General features: G+C 35.7%; 1 protein-coding gene across 1 annotated transcript; it reads left to right on the top strand.

Moving 5' to 3' along the window:
• The first annotated feature begins 4,627 nt into the window (after positions 1-4,627).
• pex16 (peroxisomal biogenesis factor 16) lies at positions 4,628-18,644 on the top strand. Its single transcript, XM_073850528.1, has 11 exons — positions 4,628-4,831; positions 7,237-7,272; positions 7,379-7,455; positions 10,538-10,671; positions 10,942-11,042; positions 12,949-13,029; positions 13,110-13,256; positions 14,686-14,758; positions 14,845-14,964; positions 17,647-17,711; positions 17,822-18,644. Exons 1-11 carry the CDS (start codon positions 4,705-4,707, stop codon positions 17,878-17,880), a joined length of 1,020 nt encoding a protein of 339 aa, XP_073706629.1. The 5' UTR covers positions 4,628-4,704; the 3' UTR covers positions 17,881-18,644.
• The last annotated feature ends 218 nt before the right edge of the window (positions 18,645-18,862 follow it).

Below are 18,862 nucleotides of genomic sequence, written 5' to 3'. Positions count from 1 at the left end.
TGGGAAAATGTAATATTTTAACATCTATGCCTTTAACATTTTGCAGATTAATATATCATGAGGCATATAACTGTAGAAGAAGCAGTGAAATATACCTTTAACATTCCCTTTAAAATGTTACCAGAATTCAACTCAATATATATTATAAAATTCAATTTATGTCAAGTCACGGGGTAATGCAGATTGTATCTATTCAAAACAAATTCATGCCTCTAAATAAGATGAGATCTCATTCTCTCTGATAATATCAAATGCCTGATCCACTCTCCTGATGCTATCCTATTTCATCCATCGGCTGATCTGCAGTGGTCTTCATGCCTGTCCACTCTGCCCATCTCTAAATGCCCAGCCGTGCCAGCTGGGCCTGCTTTCTGTTGCTCTGCCAGTAAACACAGGCCACACTCTAATGGTGATGCTTGAACTTACTTGTGAGTCTTTGCAACCTCTAGTGTTCGGTTATTAACATAAACCCAGAAGTGGATCATTAACCTTTTGAAGAAATGAAAGTGGATTGCTTCTATAAACGCATATGCTCAATTAATTCCAGTTCATTTGAAAGCGCTGATGATGGTTGTGGGCTATATTCAATTTTGGGTCATGCATCTAGAGGTTTTCTAATCCCTGTCTGTGCTCTTGACCCATTGAAGAGGTTTTAGAAGATTACCAGTTCAAAGACAGAACATGTTTAGACAAGCATAAAACCAACTGCTGCTGATAAAAATAGCATGTGTATCAGTACGCATTAGACAATGCTAAACATTTTAAACAATAGTATGGTATACTTTTGTCACATGAACTCATTACTAAGGCAATCCAATCAAATTATTATCCATTACACAAAATAATCTAACCAAGCACATCATCATAATAGTACTCAGCATAGTATGCACTGTTGTCTGCACATTTTTGTAGCAGATGAATAAAGTATTTCATGCATGAAGAAAAGATGCATACTGTGCAAGTATGTCAAGTTTACATTGTGGGATACAGTATTCCGTGCAGTGTGCTTGATTTTCAACAATTGTGGCAGGTCATTCTGGTATTCTGCACAGAGAAATTCTGCAAAATGTGTTGCATTGTCTGCTGTATACAAAACACGATTATGTAACAAGTTACGATTCAGTTTGATACATGACAAACAATACAATACTTTAAATAAAACCCAATTAGAGTTAAAATTATAAGTCTAATTATTATCAACATCGAGAAACGTAGCAAGGCGATCTGTAAAATAATCCAAGTGACATCTGGGGTTCAACCATAATTTTACGAAGCCACGAGAATACATTTTGCATGCAAAGAAAACAAAAATAACGACACAATCCCTACTTAGCAGTCAGATGTCCGAATGCACAAAGGCACAGATCCCTAAACAAGGCCATATCTGCAGATGAAACTTAATTTTTTTGACTAAACCGCATTATGTACGAGAAGCTGCAAAAGACACAGGCGCAAGCGGAATGAAAAAAAACATGATGACATAAATTTTTATGCAAATACAATGGGCAATATATTGCATCACCAAAAATTATTCACATAGTCAGAGGTCACATATGTGAGCCTGGACCACAAAACTAGTCATAAGTAGCACAAGGATATATGTAGCAAAAGCCAAAAATGCATAGTATGGGTTAAAATTATAAATTGCCAAAAATCATTAGGATATTAAGTAAAGTATTTAGGCAATTTCTTACCATAAATATACTGCTCAAAAAAATAAAGGGAACACTTGGAGTTACATTGTGTTTTTTAAGTGTTCCCTTTATTTTTTGAGCAGTATATATCAAAACTAATATGCATTGCTAAGAACTTAATTTGGACAACTTTAAAGGCAATTTTCTTAATATTTAGATTTTTTTTTTTTTTTTTTTTTTTGCATCCTCAAATTCTACATTTTCAAATAGCTGTATCTCGGTCAAATATTGTCCCATCCTAACGAATGCATTTAAAAATATAATCCCATGCATTAATGGAAAGCTTATTTATTCAGTTTTCAGGTTATGCATAAATCTCAGTTTCAAAAAAATGACCCTTATGACTGGTTTTGGAGTCCAGTGTCATATATATTGTGCAATATCGATATATTGATAATCCATGCTGTTATTTACATCTGAGTATTACCAGTATGGCCTTGCATGCAGGTAATTTTGCTTAGCAAAAATTATGATAGACACACATGCTTACACACATATATGTATACAGTCAGGTCCATATATATTTGGACACTGACACACTTTTCATAATTTCGGCTCTGTATGCCACTAGAATAGTTTTAAAATGATACAATCAAGATGAAATAGAAGTCCAGACATTAAGATGTCATTAAACATTACCGAAAAACATTAAAATGTCCATTTTAAATATTTTGTTGAGAATCCTTTGCAGGCAATGACTGTCTTAAGTCTGGAACTCATGGATATCACCATAGACTGGGTTTCCTCCTTTGTGGTGCTTTGCCAGGCCTTTACTGCAGCTGACTACAGTTGTTGTTGGTTTGTGGGTCTTTCTGCCTTTAGTTTTGTCTTCAGCAAGTGAAATGCATGTTCAATCAATTTGAAATCAGAAGATTGACTTGGCCATTGCAGAATATTCCACTTTTTTACCTTTAAAAACTCCTGGGTTGCTTTTGCTGTATGTTTTAGGTCAGGGGTTTTCAAACCTGTCCTGGAGCCTCCCCTGCCCTGCACATTTTGTATGTCTCCCTTATTAGGCACACCCAATTCAGGTCTTGCAGTCTCTACTAATGAGCTGATGATTTGAATCAGGTGTATTAGATGAGAGAGACAAGCAAAATGTGCAGGGCAGGGGAGGCTCCAGGACAGGTTTGAAAACCCCTGTTTTAGGTCATCGTCCATTTGTACTATGAAGAGCCGCCCAAACAACTTTGCTCCATTTAACTGAATCTGGGCAGACAGTATATCCCTATACACTTCAGAATTCTGTCACATACTCACTAAACACCGGTAACCCAGTGCCACTGGAAGCCATGCATGTTCATGCCATTACACTGCTCCACCATGTTTCACAGATGATGTTGTAGGCTTTGGATCATGAGCTGTTCCAAGCCTTCTCCATACTTTTTTCTTCCCGTCATTCTGGTACATGTTGATTTTAATTTCAGCAGTCCAAAAAATGCTTTTCCAGAAGTGGTCTGTCTTTTTTAAATGTTTTTTGACAAAGTCTAATCTGGTCTTGTTTGCGCCTTGTGGTAAACCCTCTCTATTTTGCTCTGGTGAAGTCTTCTCTTGATTGTAGACTTTGACAGTGACACGCCTACCTCCTGGAGAGTATTCTTCACTTGGCTGGATGTTGTAAAATGTTTTATTACCAAGGAGAGGATCATCCAATCATCTACCATACTGTCGTCTTTTGTGAACATCCAGGCCTTTTTATGTTGCTGAGCTCACCAGTGTGTTCTTTTTCTTCTCAGAATTCACCAAACTGTTGATTTGGCCACTCCTAATGTTCCTGCTATCTCTCTGATGCATTTCTTTTGTTTTTGAAGCCTAACAATTGTCTGTTTTACTTGCATGCAGAGCTCCTTTGATTGATATGTTGGGTTCAGAGCAACAGCTTGCAAATACAAATCGCACACTTAGAATCAACTCCAAACCTTTTACCAGATTAATTGATGTAGAAAAAATGAAGGAATAGCCCACAACTCTCCATGAAACAGCTTTTGAGTCAACTGTCCAATTACTTATGGTCCCTTGAAAAAGGGGGGAGGTACATATTAAAGAGCTGTAATTCCTTAACCTTTCTACCAGTTTGATGAGACTGCCCTAAAAATTAAAGCTCAGAGTGTGCACTTTAAGCCCATATTCATTGTGTAACTGTAACTTGAATATGTTTTGGTCAACAGCTCAAATAATAAAAATTGTGTCAGTGTCCAAATATATATGGACCTGACTGTATATATAGACATACGTGCTTGCACGGTGTACCTAGTATTTATCACATTATGGGGACCAAATGTCCCCACAAGGATAGTAATACCAGTAAATTTTGACCTTGTGGGGACATTTATTTATGATTTATTTATTTATGAGGAAACAGGCTTATAAATCATGCACAATGAGTTTTTTTGAGAGTGTGCACAATCTCCTATGAGGGCTAGGTTTAGGTGTAGGGCCATAGAAAATACGGTTTGTACAGTATGAAAACCATAACGCCTATGGAATGTCCCCATAAAACATGTAAACACAATGTGTGTGTGTGTGTGTGTGTGTGTGTGTGTGTGTGTGTGTGTATAAATATACATTTATACATAGTTCATAGTGGATTAATTGTGCATACCATTCTTTGTCGAGAAGCGTCTCCTTCTTTTCAATTTTTTATGGTTATTTTTCCTGCTGTTCCAGAGTGAACCTCGGTTTAGGTGATTGGCAACCTGCAAAATGGAAGATTTAAAATCACATATTTTCTGTTCCTGAGTATCTGAATGTGAACCTTTCTCCTGTTACATAAACATACTTAAGCATACTAACGTCTGTTCATGTTCGATAAATCAGTTTGTACAGATGCATTAAAAAAACGCACACGAAAATATCGTTTTAAACAGGTTACTACGACTTTAAATGGCGCGCGTGCTCGCCGTACAGGAAGTGTCGTCAGAGGAAGAGCTCTGTATACGAGGAAGTGTCAGTCTCCGTGTGTTTTCTGGGATGTGTTGTGTGTGATAAGGAATTAATTCATTTGATTGTGATGTCGGTGCTCTACATGGATAAGTTAAGTCGTATTTATGAGCGTTATGAGGAGTATGTGAGGTCGAACCCGGGAGCCGCGTCTCATCTGGAGAGCGCAGTGCGAGCGCTAAGTTACCTGATCGCAGGTGAGAGACTCTGCATGTCAAAGTGAAAGTAAACACACTCGCTAATGGCTAATATAACAGTGTGCTGCAAGACTAGTCAGATGTATGGTTTTTCGGTATGCAAATGTCTGTATTATGTTGTTATCTTTTCTATCCTTGTTACTTGTTTTCTTGCAACAACATTAAAATGTATGCGGGAGTGTGTTTCTACAAGTAACGTTACAAATGTTTCATATAAGTTAGCATAATTAACTTGGTGTTATAAAAACGCAGAAAAATGTTATTTTAGATTAAGTTTAGCAGGTTTTTTTAATGCTTGAACAGATAGTACCTACAACAAGAACATGACCAAGGGATCACATACAAATCCGTAAAATAATGACCAATAATTATAAATTAAACAGTAATGACAAACACAAACGTATATACATTAATAGTAAATAAACACTGATACAAAAAAAATACCAGAATGTGATATTACACAGATTCCAACAAACGCATATAAGGAAAGCATACAGTGTCTTGCAAAAGTATTCATACCCCTTCATTTTTTTCACATTTCGTTTTGTTGCAGCATTATGTTAAACTGCTTTAAATTAGTTTTTCCCCACGTCAATTTACCCTCCATACACCATAATAATGACAAAGCAAAAAACAGATTTGCACATTTTACAAATTTATTAAAAATAAAACACTGAAATAAGTACATTGCATAAGTATTCATACCCTTAACTCAGTACATAGTTGAAGCACCTTTACAGCCTCAAGTCTTTTTGGGTATGATGTGACAAGCTTTGCACATCTGCATTTGGCAATTATCTGCCATTCTTTGCCTCACGTTTTCACCTCTCAAGCTCTGTCAGCTTGGATGGGGGCTGGCAGACATTTTCTAGAGTCCTAGTTGTTCCAATCATCTTCCATTATGGATAATGCTTCTGTGAACCTTCAATGCAGCAGACTGTTTTCTGAACTCTTCCCCAGATCATTGCCTTAACACAAGTCTGTCACTGAGCTCTACAGGCAGTTATCTTGACCTTAGGACTTGGCTTTTGCTCTGATATGCATTTTCAGCTGTTAGACCTTTTCTGAGAGGTGTGTGCCTTTCTAAATCAGACTCATTCAAATGAATTTTCCATAGTTTAACTCCACTCGAAGTGTAGTAACATCTAAAAGCAATATGAATGCTCCTGAGCTAAATTTCGAGTGTCCCAAAAAAAGGGTATGAATACTTATGCAACGGGATCTTTTCAGTTTTTTATTTCTAATAAATTTGCAAAGTTGTTACAAACCTGTTTTGTGCTTTGTCATTATGGAGTATGAGATGTAGATTGAAGCAGTTTAACATAATGCTGCAACAAATCAAAATGTGAAAAAAATGAATACTTTTGCAAGGCACTGTAAATACATGGGTTTTCTTTAAATATCTCTGTATAATATTTCAGAGATCTTAGTTTTTTTTTATTCTTTATAAAATTAAGAGGTTTTAGAAGCTATTTTAGTTCAATTTTGAAAAGGGGATAAGATGAGGAACTATTCTCAAATTTTTGTTTGTGAATGAAAAATTTACCATATAAAATAAAAAAGTTTACAACATGTTCCAGGGGTTTATTTTTAGAATTATTATAATAAAAACAATATCTTTTAAACTAAAGGAGTGTACAACATTGGCAGAGTGGAATATATGAGAACCTAGGTCAGAGCAAAATTTCTTGGATGAAGGACAATCAAAAAAAAGATGTACTAAACTCTCCCGTTTGTTTGCAAAAAGAACATGAGCTGTCAATGTCCAAATATTTAGAAAGATTAGAATTAACAGAATATATTTTATGTAAAGTTTTAAAATGCCTTATTAGAAATACAATATTTCCGAGGTAAAAGCCAGGATCTTTTTCAGTCTATACCATCATCAGCCAAAGAAGAAATTTTCCTTTTGAATTAAAAAATGTGGCGCACATGCCTATTATTAAATTTTTTGTCTAACAGATCAACTGTTTTAATTGTTATGCCAACCTGTTTACTGTACAATGATGTCTTTATTAGTTTGGACACACCTACTTATTACTTTTATTATTATTAGCTACTGCTTTAACGTTTTTGAATAACATAATGAACATATGAAATAACATAAACTCAAGTATGGAAACTTCACACTGACTAATCAGTGCACTCACTGTTTTTATTTAAAATAATAATGCAAAAAAAGGTATGCACTCTAAAAAGTGTGTATTGAATACTTTTATTGAATTTATTTAAATTGAATAAATACGTTTTAGATTACAGACCTTTTTAATCTATTCTAAGCTGTTTCAATCTTTTTGTATTTAACCACCCTTTAGATTATAGCTCTAGATGCACACAAGTTTTGGTGAAATTTGAAGTGCTTTCATCATATTGATTATATAAAACAATGACTTTTCTCATGACAGGTCGCTTCTCAGACTCTCATGAAATCTCGGAGTTGGGTAGGATTCACTGTTTTATATCATCTTTTGCATTATAATTGCTCTAAGAACAAGCCTTTCTATGAATCCTTCTTGTAAATTATGTGTTTCTCGTTTTGATTTGCAGTCTACTCAGCGTCTAACCTTCTAGTGCTGCTGAACGACGGTATCTTGAGGAAGAATCTCTCCCGGACATTGCCCGTGGTAAAGCACGTCCCTTAAAGGGATTGTATTATAAATTATTAACTTTTTCATCGTATGATGTTAGTAGATGTTTTTTGTTTCGTTTTCCAACTCCTCATTGGCATTTTCATGCTGTTGTGCCTTTAGGAAGCACAAGCGTCTTTGCACATGAAAGGATCCAAACACACAAGAAATAAAGCAGTCTGCCTTATATTGCATTATGCAAAAAATTATTCAAACTGAAATGATCAGTAAACTTCAACTGGTCTTTGACGTCAGAAAATGTCCTTTTCTGTTCGAAATGCTTGCTTAAACTAGAAAGTTCTGACAGTTACATTATGTTTTCATGCTACATCAAGCACTTTTATCTATTAAAAGATCCAGGAAACTTTGATTTTTCATAAAATGCCCCGTTCTTTTTTCCTACTTTATCATCACACTTGCATAAGGACTGATATGAGCATGTGCAGTTGGCATGGCAACTACCATAAATGTATCTGTACGAATGAGAGTTTTCTATTGTGAAACTTTAGAACAGCTGCTTCAAGAGAGAAGATTCAAAGTTGTGGCAAGCTTCATGTGTTCAAAGTCACAGGCTGCTGCTTTCTTTGACTGCACATTGTCAAAGAAGTTATTTTCCTCCAACTCTGTCACTGTTCTGCAATAGAGTTGCTGTTATCCACCATTTTGCTCCGCTGATGACAGCCTGGTATTGCTCAAAACAGCTTTGAAATGGGCAGCATGTGAAAAATACGTCTGACCCCTGCAGATAAACACACTTGTTTTTGGGAGCAAATACAGTTTACTAAGCTCCTTCATTGTTTTTTTGACTTTATGTTTGTACTTGAGAGACATATATATCTTTGCGGGCATTTTAAAGCGGCTTAGCCATGGGGACGGGAGGAATGAGTTTGCGTTTACAGCCATGGGTCCCCAGAGGCTGTTTGACTTTATATTGAGTTTGTGATAGTTCAACTAGTCTTCAGCCAGACTATACAGCATGAAGTCTAGTCCTTATTGCAGCTTATTCAACATCATTAAGACTGAAATAGACCATCTGACTGACATTCCAGGCCCTTAGTCTTTAAATATATTTAAATTCTTCAGATTTTTTCTAAATAAATTCCTGGGATTCTGTAACATTTAGTCTTGGAATATACATTTTTTTAAATGCATATGATTCATTTTCTAAGTAGCCCATATAATTAGTCACATGTTAAACCTCCAAAAATCAAATTTCCCACCTCAGGCGTTAACAACCTTTTATTAATTTAATTTTTTTCAGATTGAGACATCTTTTTATCTCAACCCCGTAACGGACAAAATGAAGATTTTACACTGAACTTGTTATAAAACAAACATCTTCCTACTACTTATGTGTCCCTCATATTAATAATAACAAATGTAACAATTATCATATTTTTTACATTTTTACAGGACTGAAGCTAAGCTAAATGGTCTGTTTATTTTTGTATAACAAAATTTAGTTCAGAAGTTTAACTAAAACCACAATTTCATTGTTTTAGTCCTTAACATGTCAGATGGTAATCAGCAAGAAATGCTTTCATTCTTAATTGTCTTCCCTATATTTTTCCAAAAATATTCATGTGTAAAAGTTTAAGAAGACATATTACATTGAAAAATGTATTTCTAACAAAAATATGAGTTGTCATGATTTCATGAAGTATATATGTGACCCTGGACCACAAAACCAGTCTTAAGTCGCTGGGGTATATTTGTAACAATAGCCAAAAATACATTGCATGGGTCAAAATTTTTGATTTTTCTTTTATGCCAAAAATCATTAAGAAATTAAGTAAAGTTCATGTTCCATGAAGATTTTTTGTAAAATTCCTACTGTAAACATATCAAAATGTAATTTTTGATTAGTAATATGCATTGTTAAGAACCTAATTTGGACATCTTTAAAGGTGATTTTCTCAGTCTTTTTGATTTTTTTGCATCCTCAGATTTCTGATTTCAAATAGATGTATCTCAGTCAAATATTGTCCTATCCTAACAAACCATACATCAATAGAAAGCTTATTTATTGAGCTTTCATATGATGTATAAATCTCAGTTTTGTCAAATTTAACCTTATGACTGGTTTTGTGGTCCAGGGTCACATATTTGCTGAAACCATGACAATAAAATATTTATATCATTTCATTAAAATTATTAATAAATTAAGTAAATACCTCAACCCTGTAACAAGCTTACAACTCCATAACAATAAGAAATACGTATATTTGTGACGGGTTTGAGGTTTTTCAATCAAAATGTCCACTGTTCCTCATGTAGTTAGGAGATCAGACCATATATGCCAGAAATAAAACAAGTGCATTGTATATACTTATGGATTAAAATAAAATGCTGAAAACGTCATTTTCCATCTTAATATCACGTGACAGGGTTGAGTTGTTAAGCTTGACAGAACTCTCCCTAACTATAATATGTCTCAAAAACATATGAATAAAAAGTATAAAACTACTAACCATTTTCTGCACCTCAATTGAAGAGCCCTGAATGATTACATTCTGGTAAATAATGTCACACATGAGCAGAGTCTAAATTATTACGGGTGTAGAATGATTAGTGTGACAGGGTTGAGTTCAGACTGAGGGACGAAACTTTAAGACTTTAGAACTTAGTTTTTTATTAAATTTATATATTAAAGTTTTTTTGAGAAAAAAATATTTTAAATAAATGCTTACATTATTGCCAAAAATCATAGACACTATGTTCATTTTGTTAATAATTTAAGTACATGCTCAGAGAAGTGCCTCAGGGACATGACAAAATGCTTGGTTTAAGATAAATATCATTTATGCAAAAAAAAAAAAAAAAATTCAAATGCAATAATTATTTTTATTCGTAATAATGGGCATACCAAAGTATTGTGAAAAGCAAATAATTTTGGTGAACCACCACTTTAGAAACTCTAGGGGACTGAAATATTTCTGAATCCCATAATGACCCAAATTCACTCTTCACTGAGACTGAGATTACAGTACAGCTAACCTCTTCCATTTTGAATGAAACAATCAGAAAAGTATTGAACAATTCTCTGTTTTGTCCTGATCTTGTGCTTCTGTGTGTGTAGTGTCTCTCTCAACAGAGGCTGTTAACCTGGTTGTCTGTACTGGAGTATGTGGAGGTTTTCACTGAGATGGGGGCAGCCAAGTTGTGGGGAGAAGCTGGGCGCTGGCTAGTTATTTTGCTCATTCAGATTGCCAAGTAAGGACCCTGTTTCAGAGGCATTATACTTAAGGGTAGAAAACATTATCATCATTTGCACATCCTCATGTTGTTTCAAACTTGTATGACTTTCTTTTGTGGGACATAAAAGAAATTTAAGTTGTTGTTTACCAAATATCTTCCCCTCTGCTGTAGCTCTTACTGATGACACAATTGTCATGTTCAGTTAAACTAACAGTTCATGTGATAATCATTGCTGTGTTCAAATTTCTGGCCTCCTATTTCTCCATTCTCTGGTGTGTTTTACAGAGCGATCCTGCGTTGTCTCCTGCTTTTCTGGTACAAATCAGGCATCCAGACATCACCACCTATAATTCCTCTGGATAGAGATTCTCAGCTTGGTAGTCAAGGTGAGATGTCATAGACAAGAACCACAAATTTATTAATATTTCAAAAGAGGTTTGCAAAAATAACTAGAAAACACACAGTGGAATGTTAACGTTGAGTCTTGAATTTTTTTTTTTTGCAAGAGCAAATGCAAATATTTGTACAGAGGCAATACATTTTTCATTTTTCTCTCCCCAACCAACCTAGAACAGCCTGAATCTACACACACACACACACACACACACACACAGTTGAAGTCAAAAGTTTACATACACCTTTCAGATTCTGCAAAATGTGAAATATATTTCCAAAATAAGACGGATGATATAAAATGCATGATATTTTCATTTAGTATTGACCTGAATAAGATATTTAACATAAAATAAGTTTACATATAGTCTTTTTTTATATAGAAAATAATCATTAAATTTATAAAAAATGGCCCCTTTCAAAAGTTTACATACTCTAGATTCTTAATACTGTGTTGTTACCTGAATGATCCACAGCAATTTTTTTTTTTTTTTTTAAGTGATAGTTGTTCATGAGTCCCTTGCTTGTTCTGAACAGTTAAACTGCCCGCTATTCTTCAGAAAAGTCTATCAGGTCTCACAAATTCTTTGGTTTTTCAGCATTTTTGTGTATTTGAACCCTTTACAATAATGAATTTAAGATTTTGAGATCCATCTTTTCACACTGAGGACAACTGAGGGACTCATGCAACTATTACAGAAGGTTCAAACACTCACTGATGCTTCAGAAGAAAACATGATGCAATCACTTTTTGAATTTGAAGATCAGGGTAAATTTAACTTATTTTGTCTTCTGGGGAACATGTAGGTTTCTTCTGTAGCTTCTGAAGGGCAGTGCTAAATTAAAAAAAAATTATGATATTTAGGCAAAATCAGAAAAATGTACACATCCTCATTCCGTTCACACCCTCTGGCTCTTAATGCATCGTTTTTATTTATAAAGCTTCAGTAAGCGTTTGAATCTTCTGTAATAGTTGCATATGAGTCCCTCAGTTGTCCTCAGTGTGAAAAGATAGATCTCAAAATCATATAGTCATATTGTTTGAAAGGGTTCAAATGCACAGAAATGCTGAAAAACCAAATGATCTGTGGGACCTGAAGGACTTTTATAAAGAACAGCGGGGAGTTTAACTGTTCAGGACAAAAAAGGGACTCATGAACAACTATCACTAAAAATAAAAACACAGCTGTGGATCATTCAGGTAACAACACGGTATTAAGAATCAAGCGTATGTAAGCTTTTTGGGGAGTCCCAATGTCCCACTGAAGTCCCACTGAAGTCCACTTTATAGAAAAAATGAAGTCACTCATATCACCTTTACTGATCTTGGCTACTAAGTGTTCCTTTAGCTCAAACAGTAAAGCACAGTGCTAACAAGGCCAAGGTCATGGGGTTTGTTTCCCAAATAATGCAAGAAGTGATAAAATGTATACCTTCAATGCAATGGAAGTCACTTTGAAAAGTCTGCCAAATGCATAAAGGGAACTTATACTAGCACAAAGGTTGCACACTCAGAAGTCAAAGTTAATGTATTGCTATTTTGCCACTGCGTGACAAGAAACAAAATGAACCAAAGTGTCTCTGGAAACCACCATTCAGGACATTTAGCACAGTCACAACAAACAATTAACGCACAGCAGTAACTACAAAAACACTCCCAGTGCTGACAATAAATAATCAGTGTGTGAGACAATAAGTACAGTGTATGGCCTGCGAAGATAAGCTGTGATTGTGTAGTTAATTTGAGCCTGAGCACGTCGAGCTTCTGCGACGTGGCCTTGAGCGTAATACTAGGAGACTCAAAAGGAACTGTCTGTTCCTTCAGTCAATGCGCTGTGGGTACTTTATGACGAAAAGTGATTTCCTTTACACCATTCATACAAAGATCTCCCTGCACAGCGAACAATACAGAAGAAGATGAGGAGGACACTTCTTTTGTGGGCCAGCGTTCAGGAAGAGTGGTGAGACCACTAGGAAGCGGTAAGACCTGACAATACAACCCAGTGTTTCACAAAGGTGTCAATGGAAGTTGTATAGTGAACTTATTTTTTTTTTTTTAGCACCATCATTGCAGTCTCGCCTTTGGGCTCTCCCTCTAAAAAACAAAAGTAGGAATCGAGAAGAAGAGATGCACTCAAGCCCCACACCTCTGGGTCTGCAGGAAACCATCGCAGAATCCCTGTACATCGCAAGACCACTTGTTCATTGTATCCTTTCTGCTGATTCTCTTTTATGACAATTTTCACAACACTATCATTGTAATATTATCCCAGGATTGACATAAATAATTCATTTATTCCCAAGGGTGTAGGAACAATCTGAAAACTGGGGTGCAAGTGGTTTAGTCCACTGCTGATGCTTAGTTTTTGAGTGTCGTTTTATGTCAAACTAACTCTTAAAAATCAAATTAAATACAGTGATTATAAAAAAAAAAAAGGATGCTCTAATGCAGTGGTTCTCAATCATTTTGTCTCCAAGGCCTCCTATTGTCCAAAATGATATCTGAAGGTTAACGCTCCTAGTTTCTGAAGATAAATTAGGATTCCAGAAGTTTTATGAGCTGAATGTTTTTCAAGGTTCCCACTCTTCTTAACCAATTAATTTATATGGCCTCTTCAATCATGATTTACTAAATAAGGATTAAGGATAAGGGTTTTTGGTTTTTGAGTTTTGTATTTATGCCAAAATGTTTGTTCATTGTAAAATCCCCTTGAAGTTTTAAGATTTCATTAATTTATATGACCTTTCCTTGTCTATAAATCAATCAAAAATTTGTCTACCTCATACAGTCTATCTAGCTTTTCCAAGACAGTTGTTGAGAGCGTAAATTAATATAAGATATACCCTGATTTCTGGTTTTAGCTTATTTTGATGCCTATTTTGTATTATTATAAATCAATGTCGTCTGGAGGCCTTCATAGAAGTTAGCTTGATTCCCATTTAATAGGGTCTAGTATGAATGTTCTGATCTGAAATTAAATCTCCAACTAATGTAATACATTTTTCGTCACTTCAGTTTTTTTTTTTTTTAATTCAGTAATTTTGTTTTGATTTCTGATTTTAAAAGAATTGGTGAAATTTACAATAATATAATAATTTAAAATAATATTTTTTTAAATAAAATGTAAAGCCTTTAAAGGTACATCTAAAAGCGCTTTACACAGAAAAAAGGTAAAACATACAAATGACAAATAAAGTAATGGAAATAATAACAATTTAAAAAAGTAAAGTAAACATCATCCATATGACACAAAGAAATCACTTAATCTTTTCTTAAAAAAACATGGTTTAAGATATTTATTAATCTTCGTTGTTTATTCATGTTAGTTCAGAATGCATTAACTAACACAACTTGTGATTTTAATATTGCAGTACTAAATGTTGAAATTAGCAAGTAAGATTAATAAATGCTGTGGAAGTATTGTTCATTTAGTTCATGTTAACTAATGAAACCTTATTGTGATTATTTTAGAGAATATAACTCAATTTGGCAAATACTTTTTTTTCTTGTTTTTGTAGTTAATCGTTGAAGTTTATTTATGTTTAATGGAAAAAAAAAACAAGATTAATGCAGTGATGATTAAATAGTTTTAATATTTTGACAGTTTGCCATCCATCATCCTTAACATTTGTAAGTGGCCAGTCTTGGGATTTGTGGCAAACGTTCCTGGAAACCCTGGATCATCTCTGGTCTCTTAGAGATAACCAGGTACAGAGTGCTTTGCATCTCTCTCACTCTCGCTGTCTGTCTCTGAAGGTTTAAAAAAGTTCAGTCTGATGCTGTTTTCTATCCAGTTTCAGTTTGCTACGTGACATGAAGACGCTGAACCGCAGAGAGAGAGCTGAGATGAGAAGACGGGCCTTCCTGCTCTGCTATTACCTACTCCGCTCCCCCTTCTATGACCGATACTCAGAGTCAGTGTCTCCTTTATTGCATCTGTTGCATTAGTGTCCCACTTTTAGTAATGTTTTATTCAAATATTTCAATGTTCTTAATCTCAGCCCATCCAAGATGGAGATGTTTGTTTCTTAATGAGAACAGATTTGGAGAAATGTAGCCTTACATCACTTGCACAGCACTGGATCCTCTGCGGTGAATGGGTGCCGTCAGAATAAGAGTCCAAACAGCTGATAAAAACATCACAGTAATACACAAGTAATCCGCACTACATTCTTAAAAATAAAGGTGCTTTAAAAGGTTCTTCACAGCGATGCCATAGAAGAACCATTTTTGGTTCCACAAAGAACCATTCAGTCAAAGGTTCTTTAAAGAGCCATCTCTTTCTTACCTTTTTATAATCTGAAGAACCTTCTTTTGCCAAAATTACCTTTTGTGAAACAGAAAGGTTCTTCAGATGTTAAAGGTTCTTTATTAATAATAATAATAATAATAATTCATTACATTTATATAGCGCTTTTCTAGACACTCAAAGCGCTTTACAGTGTCAGGGGTATCTCCTCATCCACCACCAGTGTGCAGCATCCACCTGGATGATGCGACGGCAGCCATAGTGCGCCAGAACGCCCACCACACACCAGCTTACTGGTGGACAGGAGACAGAGTGATGGAGCCAATTGGAATATGGGGATGATTCAGAGGCCATGATGGTTAGAGGGCAATGGGCAAATTTGGCCAGGATGCCGAGGTCACACCTCTACTCTTTTCGAAAGACATCCTGGGATTTTTAATGACCACAGAGAGTCAGGACCTCGGTTTAACGTCTCATCCGAAAGACGGTGCTTTTTGGCAGTATAGTGTCCCCGTCACTATACTGGGGTGCTAGGACCCACACAGACCACAGGGTGAGCACCCCCTGCTGGCCTCACTAGCACCTCTTCCGGCAGCAACCTAGTTTTCCCAGGAGGTCTCCCATCCAGGTACTGACCAGGCTCAACCCTGCTTAGCTTCAGTGGGCGACCAAGCTTGGGCTACAGGGTGATATGGCTGCCGTATAATATATAAATTTATTGAACCGTTTAGACAAAAAAGGTTCTTCTATGGCATCATAAAGCACCTTCATTTTTAAGAGTGTACACCAGTCCATCAATTAACGTCTCGTGAAGTGAAAAGCTGCAAGACTTTTGTAGCGTAAAACCTTTGCTGTCATCTAAAATACGAGTCCTCTATCCATAATTTTGATTCCTCTAGTGAAAATGTTGTCTTGTCTGAATCGGGAGAGAAATGTACACAGATCAAGCACCTTAAAGGAGAAGTTCACTTCAAAACCAAAAATTCACAGATAATTTAATAACCCCTTTGTTATCCAAGATGTTCATGTCTTTCTTTCTTTCTTCAGTCGTAAATAAATAGTTTTTTGAGAGAATTTCTCTCCATATAGTGGACTTCAATGGTGCCTGAGAGTTTGAACTTCCAAAATGCAGTTTAAATGCAGCTTCAAAGGCCTCTAAACCATCTATTAAAAAAAAATACAATTTATATACTTTTTAACCTCAAATGCTTGTCTTGTCTAACTTCAAAGGGCTTTAAACAATCCCAGCCGGTCTTACCTAGCAAAACGATTGGTTATTTTCGAGAAAAAAAAAAATTACAATTTATATACTTTTTAACCTTAAATGCTCATCTTGTCTAGCGCTGTGTAAACTCAGTGTATTCTGGTTCAAGACAATTAGGGTATGTCGATAATCTCCCATTTCATTTTGTCCTCCAACTTCAAAATCATCCTACATCGCTGTAGAAGTACCGACCCAGTGTTTACAAAGTGAACGCGCAAGGAGGATCAAACACCCTTTACAAAAAAGGTAAAACAGTGATGTAGGACGATTTTGAAAATGAGATGAGAGGTTTTTTTAGAAATGAACCGATAGTTTCGCTAGATAAGACCCTTCTTCCTCGGTTGGGATTGTTTAAAGCCCTTTGAAGCTGCATTAAAACTGCATTTTGGAAGTTCAAACTCGTGGGCACCATAGAAGTCCACTATACTGAGAGAAATCCTGAAATGTTTTCCTCAGAAAACATAATTTGTTTTTGACTGAAGAAAGAAAGACATGAACATCTTGGATGACAAGGGGGTGAGTAAATTATCTGTACATTTTTGTTCTGAAAGTGAACAAATATGTTGGTGGATTTTGATGAGAGAGGACATCAGGGGATAAACTTTTTTTTTTTACCGGAGGAATTATGGGTCATGTTGTTTTTAAGATGGAATCAAGTTTGAAGTTTTTCACTTTACAAGATGTTAATTAATGGGATGGATTGGTGTGGATTACTTGTGGATTGTGATGTTTTTATCAGATGTTTGGACTCTCATTCGGACGGCACCCATTCGCTGCAGAGGATCCATTGGTGAGGAAGTGATGGAAAGCTAAATTTCAACAAAGAAACAACCTCACCTAATCAGTTTCAATTTGCACCTGCCAGACAATAAAACTGGCGCAATATAATAAAATCCAATATAGGCTTAGCAGCCACTTATCCACTCCTTGGCAGCATCACAGGCTGCGTCACACAGCTATATTTTCTTGAGAAAATATAAAAATTGAGTTTAACAGCTGATCTATTTAGATTTCACAATGCGCACTTTTACTGCGTAATGGTGCTTTTTGTTCCCTGATCTAATGTCTCTTTTACACTCACAGGACAAAGATCCTCTTCCTCCTTCGCTTCTTGGCAGATTATGTTCCTGGAGTCGGTTTGGTTGCGCGTAAGTGCCGTATCCGTCTCACCCAACGGGATGTTCAACGCTGTCACACTAAAAGCTTTAGGAAAGCTTAGAGATATGTGCTGACTGGATTTCTTTTTCTGTCCTCTCAGGTCCGCTGATGGAGTACTTGCCCATTTGGCAGAAGATCTACTTTTATAACTGGGGCTGACGTCAAAGTGAATCTTTCACAGGTCAGCGCCGCCAAAATGTTAGTAGAATGAGCGGAAGCCATTTAGAGGACGCGACTGCGTAACGCGAGGACTCAAATCACACCTGTGCCAGAACATTACCACATTTATTGAGGAGTTTTGCAGTCAGGTAGTTACAGGTACACTGCTGGCATGTGAAAATGATTTCTTTCTATTTTAGCTTTCACAATTGTATGCATCTGAGCCTTTTTCTGACGCATCTTTTGCACTTTTTTATCGAGCGACTTTTGGCCAAACTTCAAGCTCTGCTATCCCATGATCTATCCCTCAACACGAATGCCTTCCTTTTAATTTAGATGTTTATTTCCGAGGAGGATAGTTTTATTGAACACAATAATTGACTAGCTGAAATGAAGTCAATTAGACAGATGTTTGTTCTGTTTTGTCAAGTTTTGTGCCACGAATGAGACGAAGCCGAATGTGATACTTTTAATTGTAGCTACAATTGCTCATTAAACGGAATGATGCATCAAATATAAAGGTCCCCCGTCGTTTCACAGGACTCCAATGAGACTTTTGTACTTAAACCAGCATTATGAGCCTGTTTTTTCACTGTGTGAAATAGACTCCTTCAAGTCTCTGTTTTAAAACCCAGCTTTATTTTGATTGAAAGACCTGAAGCAAAAATGAAAAGCATGACTGTTTTGAAATGCTGAAAGTGTGAAATTGGATAATTGGTTTTGTATATATCTCTATGCATTTAATAAATCTTTAAATAATAAGAGTTCTCATGCCTCAAGTGTTTTTCGTCAGAGAGCAGAATTTATAATGCTGTTAAGAGCTGCTCGTGCACACATGGACCATAACTCAAGGTCTGATCTCACAATATTTTCGTTCAGCTTTTCAAATCAATGTTTGAATTAAACATAAATGTGATGTATGTCCTCCAGATTCCCTCCTCGCTGTGCTGTACTTTATACACTCATGAAAAAAAGCTGTGAA

Source organism: Garra rufa, chromosome 11 (genome assembly GCF_049309525.1).
Source record: "Garra rufa chromosome 11, GarRuf1.0, whole genome shotgun sequence".
NCBI lineage: Eukaryota > Metazoa > Chordata > Actinopteri > Cypriniformes > Cyprinidae > Garra > Garra rufa.
This window is presented reverse-complemented; position numbering and strand designations above follow the sequence as displayed.